Source organism: Bombus pascuorum, chromosome 12, assembly GCF_905332965.1.
Source record: "Bombus pascuorum chromosome 12, iyBomPasc1.1, whole genome shotgun sequence".
NCBI classification, from domain to species: Eukaryota; Metazoa; Arthropoda; class Insecta; order Hymenoptera; family Apidae; genus Bombus; species Bombus pascuorum.
The window spans coordinates 11687375-11702687 of record NC_083499.1 but is presented as its reverse complement, the minus strand read 5'-3'; the positions used below and the strand labels follow the sequence as shown (position 1 = coordinate 11702687).

The following is a 15313-nucleotide window of genomic DNA, read 5'->3' as shown; positions in this document are numbered from 1 at the left end:
AACAATTTTATAAATGTTACATTCTTGAATATTACAAATAGAATCGTAATTATTCAGAATAATTATTCACCGTCTGAGTAAATATGTGCTTATATACTGTCGTTTTTCAAAAGATCACATTTACATACATATACTTTTAATATCCAATCTATCATTTATCACTATTTACTATATAAGTGTAATATTATCACAAAAAGTTATTTTTTCACTCATCTCTTTGTATAAATTTCTTGCAATAACGTCGTTACCAAAAAATGTGACATCATAAAGCACAATTCTAATTTTAAAATCCAGATATGAATTTCTACATTTCTACAATATTACATGTACCTACTACATACATCTCATATGTTACGTTACGTAATAGTAGACACCATGCGGACACATTCGACTTACATTCATATTTTCGCATATAACATAATAACGCACCATTTGATTTCTCAAATGGTTTTAGAAAACATTTTATAAATTTGAAATTATTAAATTTTATATATGTATATATGAGATGAATGAAAAGAGAGAGAGAGAGAGAGAGAGAGAGAAATGAGAATGTTTATCTGTTAAGATAATGGGTATAAAATTTCACTAAATTTCTAAAATTTATATATAATAAGACAAGAGACAAATTAATATATACTTCAGACTGAATAAAATACATATGTACATATTAATCATCCATATACTATAAACTTACTTTACACACGACCACATGGCGCGCGTATATAAACCATTTGCATACATGTATACATATATCCATATAATTATCAAGGTTTATAATCTTAAATTGAAATACTTCAATTTGAACCACAAATTGTAAACAAATTGCAATTGAATCTCGTTTAATTAAATATGAAATATTATTCGATATAAAAGTTGTTTGAAAGAAATGTTCCTATATTATATATTTATTCATTTAATTGTATAATATTGAACGAGTTACATGAGTTCCGTCATGTATGTGTATGGAAACTTGTGACGAAAATATTTATAGATCATATTGAAAATGTAAAGGCATAAAAAAGCTCAAGCAATCAGCGATCAAAAGGAGCAAGCACGTAAACATATTCGTATACGTACTATAGGTGCGCGTGCACGCAAAGCGAGAGAATAGTCAGACACTTCAGACAGGCAGGCAAGCATGGAAGGCACGACGCACGACGGAAAAAGCAGAATGACAGTTGGTAATTATAACGAAGAGCGGATTCCGTGGGGTAAGGCCGGTGAGCCCCGTGGAAGTAACGAAGTCCGCGCCGTGGCGCGCCACCACGTGCCTAACTAGCTAGCTGGCTTGCTGACTGCATGCTAGCTCGGTAGCCACGCGTTATATAGTATCGTAGATGATGGCGTCTCGTAATCGAAATTTTCAACATAATACGAATAATGAATTTTATTCGAAACCAACTAATAATGTTTAACAAAATTATGGATTCAGTACTGACTGATTATATCACGAACCTAGCAATTAATGGATTGATTTATACTCACCAACACGATGATCCATAATGAAAAAATTGAGATGGACGCAATGTACACGCGGTCTAGCAATGTCCTCGTGGTTGGCTTAATTCGATACTCGATCAGCTGTTAAATAGAGAAAGAAACAGCGTGGTAAGAAAAAAGAAATACACTCTTTAAATGCGATCAGAAGTCATGTCACACTTCTTAACAAAATACCCAAGTTAGACGAATAAATCAGAAAAAAAAAAAAATGTACAAAGTCTAACCAACAATTCGTGGGGACGCGTACACTAACACGATAAAAATATTGCATGATCGCGCAACACGAGTTAACTCAATTTTTGCCGGTCATCGAGTTTCAGTACACGAATGATGAATGACAAACAACACTAAAAGATATGCCATGTCCATACCGTTGAACAGTTAACACACGATGTGTCTCACGATTTCTTTCCCTCTCACGTTTTCTTCTTCGACCAACTAATCTGTCGTTCGACAACTCACCGGTCTATCTCTCTGTAGTTTCCCTATGTTTCTTTCGATCACAGCGTCCTTTTCTGATCGAATTACTTCCCGTTAGGACTAATTTCTCGTTCTCTCTGACAGATAAACACTACGAATGCGGCGGGTTCTCGCAGCGTGTGCGCCAGCGTCAGTAAGATTGACAGTCGGCGCTGATGACAGACAGGTGCGCCCGCCTTCCGGCCTAACAAGTCGGCAACCTACCGTCCCGCTTACGTATCTTTCTCTGTTCGTTCGCATACCCGTCTGCCCGCCTGCCCGTCTACCCGTCTACCCATCTACCCGCCAAGACCCTTTGCACGTTATACCCACATTCATCCATTCTCTTTTAACATTTTCCTGCCATCTAGTGACGTCCTACCCAAAACACCTATATACTATTTAATTTTATACGCATCTTTTCATTCACTAATTTCAAATATGTAAATAGATTACAATTATTTTTAACTTTAACCTTGCTCTCTTCCAACTTTTCGGTTATATGACTAAATCGTATCTTTCATTTAATATAATCTTTTCTTTTTTATTTAATGTTACTAGGACCATTTATGCATTTTTTTAAGTTTTCACTAGCTTAACAAAGAAGAAAGAAAAGAAATAACGAATATAACAGGACAGCTGAATTGCTTTGCGATTGTTTTTACGTTCGTTTGTATTAAATTCAATGCATAAAACAGTTTACTTAACAACACAATTTGCTAAATCCTGACTAAATGAAAAAGCGCAAGTCATGAAACAATAATATGGAAATGGATATAATGGATAGGAAAAATAATAGAAAAATAGATTATACTTCCTTCTAATTTGTCATTATTAATCATTTATCCAATTTGATGTTGAACAAACATTTTACTTATTCGATGCACTGTTGCCTACTTAAGTTGCTGTTGACGTTTACATATATATATTTACATTACAGGAATAAAGGAAGAACTGGTACTTTCTCATAATTTCTTTCTCCAGCTTCGACCTGACGAGCAAATTCTCCACACATTATTTCAAATCTACTCCTGCGTTTTTCTAGGGTCATGCATTCTTGAAAATCATGAAGTACTTCTCTGCATTCGTCTATTCCCCTATAAAATCCATATGCTTCGATACATTTGGCTAAACGAAACTCAAAATTTTTGCATCTAATTTCAAACTGATTGTGCAAATTTACTGACAACATGTCAGTCAATGGAGAACGTATTAAAGGATCCATGCCTGTATAGTATTTAGTTCGCATCTCCCACCTGCTTTCAGGAGTAGATTTAGGCACGGATTTACTTTCAGCCATGGTTCTAAAATTACAATAATATAAACTATTAATTACCATTAATAATATTTTATTACGGGATTACATACAGAAAATAATTGAGATCTCAACTACATTGAAATAGATACTTTGCACTTTTATTAATATAACCTCTGTATTGCTTCCTTTTTATCTTATTTGTTTTTATATCATGATATAAGTACGTGCTATAGATAAGATAACATATTACCCAATAAAATATGCGTATATAATAAATAAATTCTACTCAAACAAGTCGTTGCACTTTCAAATAATTCAAGAGTTACTTCCTTGAATATTGTGTTGTGTAACAGTACAGCCAAATAATTTCGCTACTATCGCCATCTATTATAAGCTATAATAATGAGATGAAATTAACTTATTCAACAATTAATATTATTTTCCACTATGCATGTGTATATATTATAAACAACTTTTGTTAAAGCTCTCTTTGAACCATATTGTATGAGACAAAATTTTCGATCGGCCCACTAACAATAAAATAATCTAAGCTGATCACGCTTCGTGATTCATCCTTTATTCGTATATTGCACTATAGCTTATTGTTACTGTTATAATGTTTATAAAAATTATTATAATTAATTCAGTTTCATTACACATATACATATACATTGATTATTTATTAATTGGATATATTCTCCAGTCGATAGGCCAAGCAGTCTTCATCATCATGCAATTGTTTATATCGGTAAAGAGTGAGGAGACACTATGCAAGGAAAGATTATTTCTTACTGATGCCGGCGACGTGCGGAAAACGTGAGATCCGTACGAAATACGGATAGAAAAATAATAAATTTGATAAAATTTGAGACATACGGAAGCTATAAGAAATACAAAATATGATAAATATTGTATTTTATTATATTATTTCCATAAAGTTAACAGTTATTCGAAATATCTCTGTTACAAAAGTTACTCCGTTATGAATGTTTAGAAGTAAAATGTTGTGTTTAATCGTGTTCCTCTATCTAGTATTATGTAAAGTATTTCTTAATATTAATAAATATTCTTTTATCTACCAATTACAATAAAAAATCTCTTATCTCTTCTTGTAAACATGCAACTTGTAATCTTTTTTGGACTGCATCAAAAATAAAATTAGGCAAAATATTATCCACTTGTTTTGAATTTAAGAAAATTAGTCTACAACCATAGCATAGATACTTTTCAATTGTCGATTGTCTCAGAAAAGACTTATGAATGTCACTTTGACACTGACATTTTTTTTGTCTTAAAACATTTAAGCTTTCAATTTGCTCATTGTCTGATTGTTCGCAAATATTTAACGAATTCATAGTCTCATTTAATGAGGTATCCGTAATTGTAGAAACTAATTTAGAAAACAATTTCGCCTGTACAACCGATAGTTGTTCTTTTGGTAAATAACACGAGTCTAAAGTTAATTCACAAAGTATACAGATGTTATTATCCTTCTTAATATTAGCATCCATCTTTGTATCATTGTCCTCATTATTACATTGCTCTATCTTTGTAGCTAATTTTTGGCTGGTACGATATATCGTGGATACAGTGCCATAAAATTCAGAATCCAATTTATGGACAAAATTTCGTGTGACATTTCGTATAGATATAGGAAAAGAGAAATTATATTTGTCAGAACTAAAAATTGGATGTAGATTGTAACAGTCCAAATAGTTAGTTACGTCACTTTGTGTGAATTCTCTGAGTGGTCGAAGTAATGTTACATTTGTGTGTCTTGTATCAGAGACAGCAACGTTAAAAGGTAATTGGGAACCTCTGCCAGTCGATACATCGCCAAGAACTTTTATCGCAAGATCAAAAGATATATCGGCAATGAAAATTTTATTACAATTAAGTTCACCAGCTGCGGATGTAAGTAATTTACGTTTTAATTGCTGTAATAATTCATCTCTGGCTGTATCATTTTCCAAATTATCAAACATTTCTTGTATTATTGTATCATCATCACTTGTCATGCTCATTGATGGATCATTTACTAGTTGCATTTCTTTAGAAATACTATCGCTTGTACATTTTGACAAAGGTAAAATGTACGTAGGTAATTGCAAACTCTTAGCTTCATTAGCTAATGCATTTCGAATAGATCTTCTTTCTTCGATCGAGCGTCCTTTCACCATACCATCTGTATACATAGAATAAAGGATATAAAATATAAAATAAAAAGTATATGCTTGGTTTTCTTTTTCTTTTTCAAATCTAGTAACGGAATAGCAAAGTATTTGAAATAGTAGGAATACTTACCATCTATATAAAGAACTTTAAACGATGGTCGAAACTTTTTGGAAATTGATTCATTCATGTCAACCATAATAAGATGTAAAAGCGCAGTTGAATTTGCTTTCCCTGAATGAGCAACAAGTATCGAGTCATTCGGGCATATAGACTTGGATTTACCTAGCGTTGCTCTAAATTTATGCTTTAATATATTTAAAAAACATACTTTACAGTATTCATTCCTATTCTTGGAAAAGACTTGGACCTCTTGACTACCACACTTTTTACAAAAAGGCGTAGCATTATGCATTTCTGTGGTATTAATAAGGGAAGAAGTGTTTCTATGAAAAAGATGAAGATCATATCAATAAAAAAATTATGAAATATAGAAACATTTGCATAAAATTATATGAAATTCACATATAACATAATACTCACGTGTTTTCCGTTATTTCTTTTACTTCAAAAGTATCGTATTCAGACTCATTTAACGTGCACATTTTATGATATTTCGTGAACCGTAGTAACTATGTAATCTAATTACGTTTTTGAACAAAAACTCTAACGTTTAGTTCCTTCCGAATAATATAACTTTTTCGAGTGTTCAGCATTCATAAATACTGTGTACATATTAATAATAAAGAAAATCTGGAGAAATTTCTATCAATTTTGTTTCATGATGTAGTAATTGATTGCATATACCTATGTAGATACTTACATGTACGTTTATTATCTCGTTGGTATGTATGCTTGGACAGAGTTGCCATCGTGTTAACACGATATTATTAGTCGTTATTTTTTGTCGTTATTAATTTATTTATACTAACACGTGTCATTTTTTCAACAACTGTTTAAATTTATGATTTTATAACGGTTACATATCTCATTTTAGCCTGTATGAAAATCGCAAGCGTTCAAGAGGTTATATACGTGGTGCCGCAAAGTAATTCAAGATAACAAAGCACAGACTAACATAGACTAAAGCTCGAAATAATTATAGCGTATTAAAATGATTGGTGTATTAAATTTGGCAAATGCCGTTTTTAGGTATTCATTGTTGAGTGAACAATTATTTTTGTATATTTTTATTCATTTTATTCATGAAGATTTACCGACGCAGGTCCTCTTTGCATTCAGTTAGCAATTCGCGCAATATCTCCATATATATACATCCGTTACAATTTCGAGCGACTGAAATTCTTTTGTAAGTATTTAAAAATTTTTTTTCTTTTGAATAAACAAATTTATTATCATATTACATTTATTGCAGAGGAGAACCACTTAAAAAGAAGAGAAAACTCGATCCTGCTATCATTAGAGCTAGAGAAGAAAGAAAGAAGAGAAAACTACAGAAAAGAATCCGTCAGTTAGAAAAACATACAAACCATTTGAAACCAATCTTTGAAATCGATACATTACCTCAGCTATTGCAAAAGGAGTAGGCTTTATATAACGATAGAATATGTTACGTATAGGAAACAAGTTTTTCTTCTTAACATAGTACTTACTCGAAAACAAATGTTTCTTAGGAAAAGAGCTTGTCATTTGCCAGTATCATTATCAGAAGAAGAAATAGAAAGGAGAAAATTATTAGAGAAGGAATGGTGCAGCTACAAACAAATTCAATGGTTGAAAGATGTACGCGTTATGAAATCTATCATGGTATCGCAAGAAATAGCATTGAAGGAATTAAAAGCTGTCTCGAAGCAACTTTACAAGAAAGCAGTTGAAGTAAGTATATGATATATATTATATTAGAAAATAAATTAAATATCGTATGTTTATATTTTACCATCTAATAAAACACAGTAGAGATACAGAATAAATTTTGAAACACATTCTGTTTCAGTTTGATGATTCGTTCGTACCATATAGCGTAACAGGACCGGTATGTACTCCACCGATAAAAGATTTTGACAGTCCTGATGGGGAATATATAGAAACCACGGTTAAATATGTAGGGGAATAGCTATATAAAATAGTGGAAATTATTGGATCGTAATGAGAAATATTTCGAATAAAGGATCGTAGAACGCAAGGAAAGTAAGGCTGTTTCAAAAAACTGCGATATGAGAATATAATTCTCGTTAATTTTCGTTGTTTTTATTAGTTTCGATTTATCAGTTGGCAAACGAAATAATACATTTGACAGAAAAATCAATATGTAATTCAAATAGAATATAAATTTGCAATCCTGTTAATACATTAGATCGTTTATTATTTTATGTACAATTATACGACGAGAATATTCGTTTTATCAATATTTATAAACGGACATGAATGTAATAACTTTGCTTTTTATCAATATTTAATTTATACGAATATCAAGCGACTTAGAGGATTTGTCAATAGTTTGTAATATAGATATCCAATATTATCAAAAGTTAATCCGTCGAGTGGATGAGGTATTTAATCAGAGTGGAATTGTCATACGGAACATGTCAATTTTATCGATATAATCATGACGGTAACATTTATGACGATCACCTTTACTACTGAGTTGATACCGATCCAAATGTTAATTCTCTTTTGCACATGGGACAGGTATTGTTGGTCTTGAGACACCGACGTAAACAACTTGCATGAAAAAGGTGGTAACAAGGTGTTATTCTCGCACTGATCATGTCGCAAAGGCAAACAGGGCACACATCGTCAAATTGTTTAATCTCTTTAGGCGTTGCTTTTCTATAACGATTTAATATTTCACGTTCAAGACTTAACGCAGGGGCGGATATTTGTAATAGATCCTTTAATCTTAAATAAACGTTGGAATAAGTGGCGATGAATAAAAGTTTGTAGGATGCTAGTGGCAATAGTGTTATAATAAGAGACGCAGAAACGCTAATAGTAAATGATTTCAATATCACTGGAGCGTAAAGCTCTTCAAGATTTTCAAAAGTGTCGAAACGAAGAAACTTCAAGATTGGCGGAAACATCTCAACGAAGACTTTTTCCGTTGCCAAATAATAGATCCACGTTATCATCGTGTAATTCATCGATGGTCTACAATAGCAATACATATATACATATATTTATACATATATGTTTATATACACACGTGCGATACACACACACGCACACAATATGTATAATTTCATCGAATTAATATATTCTTAATTTTTAATGCGTTCTATCATTTTCCTTTCTTCCCTACATTTTTTCTCCGATTATCATACGATGTATTGTAAGTGTTACTCACTTGTAATGCTCGAGACCTTGCTCCAAGCCAAAGACAAGAAGCATAAATGTTAATGTTACGATAAAGGTGACGGCTTTAGTCCATTCAAACACTATTTTGGTAGCGGACATGGCTAAATGTTTAATTTTGGATCTTTCTGTGAGAGTCACATAGAGCGACCAATCTTCCTTTTCGATCAATTCCTTAATATAGCTAATGCTATAAGTAACAACGTTGTAAAACATCAATGTGTAAAGACACGTCATTTTTGGTTCTCTTAGAAAAATACGATCCGCCAGCATTAAGAATATTATTTGATTCGTCATCATAGAGATATTCTTCATCTTAAGGAAAAGGTTCTCTATTCGATCGATCGGATCGTATAATCGTGCCAGAAATGCGTTTAACTGGTGCCAGATCATCGTAGCGATACCTTTATGCAAAGAAAGTAATCGTGTTATTATTACATATGTAATTGAAAATACGAATCTTTCGTTGATTATTTATCGTTAGTCTCGCTCTCGTCTGTCTATAGACATTAAAATTCCAACTAAACAACATAACGTTTAATCTCCTAGTACTCTAATACGGGCATTTCATAATAAACATTTTGTGTCGATAAAATGTCAATTTCTGATTGACTATTCGGTAATTGGTTTATTAGCGCAGCGTGACAAGTGCAAATAACGTGTCAGTGAATGACCGGCTTTGTTTTTCATAACGCTGAGCCAACAAATTTACATATTAATAGATATGTTCGTCAAGGGAATCTTTGCAAATAGGGGAAGACGTGTCTAGAAGGGTATTCACGACACGGTGGGTAATTAGGACGAGAGGCAAGGATTTCGTTTGACAATTTAGATCATCCCTTGGGGCGAAACGATAATAGATACATCATACATCGACTGTTAAATGAACGGTTGTGTGCCTTCTTTCCCCCCTTCCTTTTCTTGCCCTTTCTTCGCGTCCCTATAAAACAAAGCGCACTTGACTTCAATGGCACATTCAACGTCTTTCCGTCTTCGCATATTCGTGTCTTCACGTTATCACATTTTCTTATTCTGCTAAAGAGAGAATCGTCATTGTTATTTAATCTTACGCAACTAGAAACACTTGGAAGAATATCTTAGGGTCATCACTAATTGTAAGCGCACTGTATGCTTTTCCTAACGATCACCCGTTCGTCGTTGCATATGTAAATATGTCTGTACATTCACTTTATTCGTTTATTTTATTCTCGTGTACTTTTCTTTTATTATATTTTTTCTGTCATATCGGTGGCAAATTATAATCATATTTAATATGAAAAAGAAAAAAAAAAGAAAAGAAAACAGTGGAACAGAAGGAAGGAAGAAAGCGCGTAAACGAGAGCGAGTTATGAAAAGGGAAAAGTCAGAATAGGGGCACAACAAGGTATTAAACGAAACAACGGTATCCGAAGGCAATCGCAAGTGTAAAGAAATTTCTGTTACATCTTTGATAAACTTGACGAAACCGAAATCGATACGAATATTACATGTTCGTGATTAACTTTTAACTTGTAAATAACTTTTGTTATAAAAATGTCGTTGACGCACCTAAATTAAACTAAAATTAAACAAACTAGAACAAAGTAAAATAGAATGACGCGAGATAAACTAAAACAATAGCGATTACGTGACGAAAAGTTAATTAGAATAAGGAGGTGAATAAGTAATTAGGCGAATCACGCTAAAAGACGTTTAAAAAATCCGGTTTGTATAATTGCGAAGCTTTATTTTCCAATTAGTTGGTCTTCGAACGATATTTTTATATATATTTACATGTATTTTATAAAATCTGCGAAAACAACAAATTATCGTTTAATATTTAATTAAAAAGACGGCACATCAAATTATTGGTGGGTATATGCATGTATATCGAAATAATTTTCTATCTTTTTTATTTCTCGCTGTTAATAATTACGTAATTTTCATATTAATTATTGATTTTTTCACTTTGTTACCAAAAACTGACCAAGTTAATGTTTATTTAATAAAAGTCGTTTGTTCAATGTTCAAGCTCTGCCATGTGCTTAACTCGTATGGATAGGCATTTGGCAGGCGGGAGTAGCAAACGAAGGGGTTTGAGCTTAAAATGGTGGTGAACGAAGCACTTTGTAACAAAAACGAACATGATTTACGAATGTTAAGTATAGTTACAGATGAATTTGTCGGCGTATCGTTAAAGCCAGTATGGGTGGTCGCATCGCTCTTTCTCCGTATAATCTTCACCGAAGAAATGAGAAAGCATTATTATTAAAGCATTATCTCGTAAAGTTTTGGTCGATTCAAAAGTTGAATTAACGAAACGAAAGGAAAATTCCGACAAAGCAAAGTTGCTTCGGCTGTTTTCATTATCAGCAGTTCGATCATTCGTCTTTCTTTCCGCGACGCGTAAGAGAAAAAAAAGGGAAAAGACAAAGTTTTCATTTACCATTATACGTATGTATGTATCGTAGGTTCATCTTGCTAAGGTACCTTGAAATTATTTCTTAAATCAGTCGATTATAGATATTTAATAACTTAATAAAACGATATTGCAAAAATCAAGTATTTTACGCTAATTTTCTACAAGCAGGAAGTTATGGTCAAAAAATTGGATTTTCTGTTACCTCATTTTTATTAACAATAGATCGATAATTATGTACCGTATTGTTGCAAACGGACAGATAATAACGAAAAGAGATAAAGTTCAAAACTAAATTTGGCAAAGGTTTCCTCGTTTCTAAACGTCTGGATGCTCTTTCAAATACATACGTGCTTTGTACTGCATACGTACGTTGTAGCTTTAATAAAAAAAAAAAAAAAAAAAAATGAAATTGGAAACAAATTGGAACAACGCACGGATAGAATTGTTTCTAGCATCGATTTTATCTTTGATCGTTACGTAAACGTTTTAATCGATTCCACCTCAACAACATTAACCGAATTTTGTTTAAATTTTGTTTCAGATCTACGAGGAGAGATGCTTGCCGCGCAAACTATCCGCATAGCCGTGCTGCTTGCCATCGTTCTTCTGTAAGAAACTTCAAATCTATAGTTCTCTTGTACCCGAACTGATTTCTATTTTTTTTTTCTTTTAATTTATTTAGAAAACACGAAAACATATTGTTTTGAATAATTTACATTATTGTTTAATTTACTTGACTCGATTACGTATTTATACTTTTGCTGTTACTCGTGCGCTTACTTACACACGAACAAGATATTTAGCTATTTATAGATGAGAGTACATCTATGTATGAAATGAAAGATGCTGGAACGACTCAAATTATTATCGTGCAAATTATAACACGTTCGATGCATAATATCATTGTATAGAATAATAGAACGATAATAGAACGCTTGATTCGACTAGGTACGATAAATGTTCCGGTTATCCTTCGGTAAGACAAAAACAAGAGATGGCCCTTTGCACAGGATGCGGCGACTTTTGCCATAAATGCGAATATGGTGTTGTAATATCGAATGCTTGCGGGGTTCCTCAATGCGCAAAGGCAAGTACTTGAATTGGCGGTTTCTTAATAAATCTGAAGCGTCTAACAGAAACGGTTGAATTGTTAGTTACGATAATAATCGTACTCTCTTTTCCAGGGACCCGATGAACCTTGCGGAGGACGAGGAGAACGGCTTGGTATTTGCGCCGATGGCATGAGCTGTATATGTAACCAATGCTTCGGTTGTAGTTCAGAAAAGTTAAAATGTTCCAAAATTAAAGATCCTTGTTGGCGTGATTTTGCCGTACCTGTTAGGCGGCCTGCTATTATGTAAATCGATATGATTGATGATTATTTATCGTGAATCGGACTGTCACTTACACTTGCCTATCGAAGCGAACACCTGAAATATTTCTAATTCTGTAAACATACGACGACCCAACCAGGTGCTGGTTAACATTAACTTAAACGCATGATGGTTATACTTTGACAATATTTCATTTACCTTTAAACGCGCACGTCGAATGATAACAATAACTACTGTTGATCTTTAGTGACGGTTCGAATCCAATTGGACAAATCTAATTTTAACGATAATTGAAAGCGATAAACGCGATGATTAATTGCATCTACATATGTATATCTTATATGCAGTCAACAAAGGGTGGAAATGAAAAGAAGAAATAAACGCGTTACGTAGATGTAAAATGAAAGGTGCAGAAGATGCAGACGAGAGAAAGAGAGAGAGAGAGAGAGAGGAAATACGTAGGAGGAATAGAATAGAAGAGAATAAGGAGTGAAATTTCGAAAGCAAGATTACCGTAATATTATTCGCTTTGCTCTCTTTTCTTGATTTTTCTCTAGTCTGGTTATTTACGTCACGCGTAAAAAAAAAAAAAAAAATAACGATTAAAATACCTTGAAACTGCAAGTTCGATTGATCTGTAGATCAATGCGTGTACATTATACATTGTACATTATCCCTGACAATTAAGCGAGATGACAAGATGATACTGTTAAGTAGGTACTATATTTTCAATTTTGCGGAATGTGAAAGAAGAAGGAAGAAAGGAAGGAAAATATAGTATTAGATGCATTCGTTTTTACTTTTCATAAGTATATTTTATTAATAAATTTACGTGCCATATGGGTATGGTTGAAACACGCAAGAACGTTAAGATATTACGAACGATAAAACACTTTGATTTTGAACAAAATATTTTTATATCAGACGCTGTATCAAAAATACTAATTGTCTCGTCAATGTATCATTACCGCGTATCTTACATTTCGTAAATAAAAATGAAACGGATCATTCAATCTTGTTGATAAATACTTAGTATGTAAGGTTTAATTTCCTAATACTTTCCCGACTTTCTATCGATCTTGTCACGTCTTATTAACGTTTCCTGCTATTGCTCGTCGTTTCCTTCCCCTCTGCTGTTGATTTACCAATTGGAATAGAAAAAAAAATAGTCTGCTTGACCGCGCAAACGCAATGATTTATCTCATTTAGTTTTACGTATAGGTAAAACTAAATGAGAGCCACTGGTGTGGCTGTCGAACACGGAAAAACCGGCGTTTTCCGTCTTTATCTTAACGAACAATGACCCTAAGGAAAGTTTCGACTTGAAAGATGTTTGAAAGCACTTAGAGGGTTTTACAGCAAAGTAATAAATGCCAAATCTTAATAACAGTTCTTTAGGATTATTGCGAGTCCTAATAAGTATGACCTAGGAATGATTTATGAGATACTTGATAAACAATATGAGATACTTGATAATCGTAAAAAATGAGTGAATCGCACGAAATCGCACTTCAGCGCCACGGGGGTTACCGGTGATCTCAGTGAGATAAATTCATTAATAAGGATTATACACCGTAACATATCTCTTGTAGGTAATATTTCAACATTATATGTACCGCATAATAAAAAGTTCACCGTGGCGCCACGGGCAATCCCCGTAAAACTAGCGTGACATTCAACGTGTTAATAACGCGAAACATATCACACGTATAGAAAACGATGTCCAAAAACGGCGCGACAAAAATTTTCCAAGCCCACATCCAAGCAGTTTCATCGCAAAAACAGTAAACGTATATGTATAACCAGTTTATTTTTGCGTACCTTCGAGATTGGCATCGGCGGTACAAGTATCAAGTACCAGAAAATGCCAGTGCTGTCACTGTCAATATTACCAACGATATCTCACTATTGAGGATATTCGTGCGAATTAAAACATTACTGTTAAACGGTTAAATGGTAACTAGCAGCCGATCAAATATTTTCATACCTCGTAAAATAGTATATAGTGTCAATGTCGTTGCCAACATCGTTCATACAACATCGCTGATGCTATTTCGATTGTTCCTTGATACTTATGGATCCACATTCGCTACGTACCACTCACGCTTGTCTCAATCTCAATAATACGTATCCAGACGAAAATACGATGATGGAACAGGTAGAGCTATCGTCGTATCTCGATAGATTCGGCAAAGACTGACTAAAACTTCGGCAATGTCTTAAATTGGGAAAAGAACCTTTTATAAGATCGTACTACACTGATTCGCTTATTTCCATTGTGCAATCATTTCTATATTTATTACAGATTTGCGCAAGAAAACAGATATACAAAGAAATAGGAGGAAACAAGAAAGAACACATAATTTCAAATATTATTTATTATTATTATTATTATAATTCCTGTACAGGAATTTCTTCTAAAAACGAGCAGGAATATGTGATGAAATAAAACTGTAAAAGTGATATTTTTGCTTTTCACAAAAGAAATACGAGGAACCACGAAGGTAGAAGGAGTGTAAAGGTTAAGAAAATACAAGAACGTAACCGATATGTTTTTCGTATTATTTTGACAAACTTTCAATCCGCTTAAATTTCAGTTGCAGTCATCCGTCACATCCTCTTCTTTTTAATCCACCAATCGATTTACTCGTCTCTCCGTTCTATTTTATTCTTTGGTAGTTATCTTTAGAAGATCCACGTGCACAATTTTAATATATGTTTCCTGTGGTACGATATGCATATTAACTTGGTCGAAATTCGCATCAAACAGATTTTTGGTATAAGGCATAGTACGTGGCAGCATACAGTAACGTCTCTTTTGAAATAGAACGAAATCGTTCAGACACAAATTCCCGATCAGGACTATAAGCATGTAGC

At 33.1% G+C, this 15313-nt stretch overlaps 5 protein-coding genes and 2 long non-coding RNA genes across 9 annotated transcripts; 4 read left to right on the top strand and 3 right to left on the bottom strand.

Annotated features, from left to right (window-relative positions):
* Positions 1–1645: 1645 nt before the first annotated feature.
* LOC132913008 (uncharacterized) lies at positions 1646–4355 on the top strand. The gene is made up of 2 exons (XR_009659312.1): positions 1646–2146; positions 3921–4355. It is a non-coding gene; the product is annotated as an uncharacterized LOC132913008 (long non-coding RNA).
* Positions 2768–3263, bottom strand: LOC132913000 (uncharacterized). The gene has a single exon (XM_060970882.1). It carries the CDS (start codon positions 3257–3259, stop codon positions 2894–2896), a length of 366 nt encoding a protein of 121 aa, XP_060826865.1. The 5' UTR covers positions 3260–3263; the 3' UTR covers positions 2768–2893.
* LOC132912973 (cytoplasmic tRNA 2-thiolation protein 2) lies at positions 4116–6167 on the bottom strand. Its single transcript, XM_060970841.1, has 3 exons — positions 5933–6167; positions 5522–5835; positions 4116–5402 (listed from the first exon to the last, which is right to left on the bottom strand). Exons 1-3 carry the CDS (start codon positions 5992–5994, stop codon positions 4300–4302), a joined length of 1479 nt encoding a protein of 492 aa, XP_060826824.1. The 5' UTR covers positions 5995–6167; the 3' UTR covers positions 4116–4299.
* Positions 6168–6403: 236 nt separating this feature from the next.
* Positions 6404–8618, top strand: LOC132912995 (large ribosomal subunit protein mL40). Its single transcript, XM_060970877.1, has 5 exons — positions 6404–6541; positions 6615–6698; positions 6765–6932; positions 7024–7225; positions 7344–8618. Exons 1-5 carry the CDS (start codon positions 6504–6506, stop codon positions 7461–7463), a joined length of 612 nt encoding a protein of 203 aa, XP_060826860.1. The 5' UTR covers positions 6404–6503; the 3' UTR covers positions 7464–8618.
* On the bottom strand, positions 7565–14772 carry LOC132912983 (uncharacterized). 3 transcript variants are annotated; one of them, XM_060970861.1, is made up of 4 exons: positions 14258–14577; positions 9573–9733; positions 8694–9105; positions 7565–8497 (listed from the first exon to the last, which is right to left on the bottom strand). In XM_060970861.1, exons 3-4 carry the CDS (start codon positions 9092–9094, stop codon positions 7987–7989), a joined length of 912 nt encoding a protein of 303 aa, XP_060826844.1. In that variant the 5' UTR covers positions 9095–9105; positions 9573–9733; positions 14258–14577; the 3' UTR covers positions 7565–7986. The 3 variants fall into 3 exon arrangements, with proteins under 3 accessions (XP_060826844.1, XP_060826842.1, XP_060826843.1); XM_060970859.1 differs by lacking the exon at positions 9573–9733 and having other exon boundaries at positions 14424–14772; XM_060970860.1 differs by lacking the exon at positions 9573–9733 and having other exon boundaries at positions 14258–14576.
* LOC132913003 (neuroparsin-A-like) lies at positions 10773–13449 on the top strand. The gene is made up of 4 exons (XM_060970886.1): positions 10773–10809; positions 11644–11710; positions 12051–12189; positions 12287–13449. The coding sequence occupies exons 1-4, from the start codon at positions 10788–10790 to the stop codon at positions 12461–12463; spliced, it is 405 nt and encodes a 134-aa protein (XP_060826869.1). The 5' UTR covers positions 10773–10787; the 3' UTR covers positions 12464–13449.
* On the top strand, positions 14459–14993 carry LOC132913004 (uncharacterized). Its single transcript, XR_009659308.1, has 2 exons — positions 14459–14594; positions 14742–14993. It is a non-coding gene; the product is annotated as an uncharacterized LOC132913004 (long non-coding RNA).
* The last annotated feature ends 320 nt before the right edge of the window (positions 14994–15313 follow it).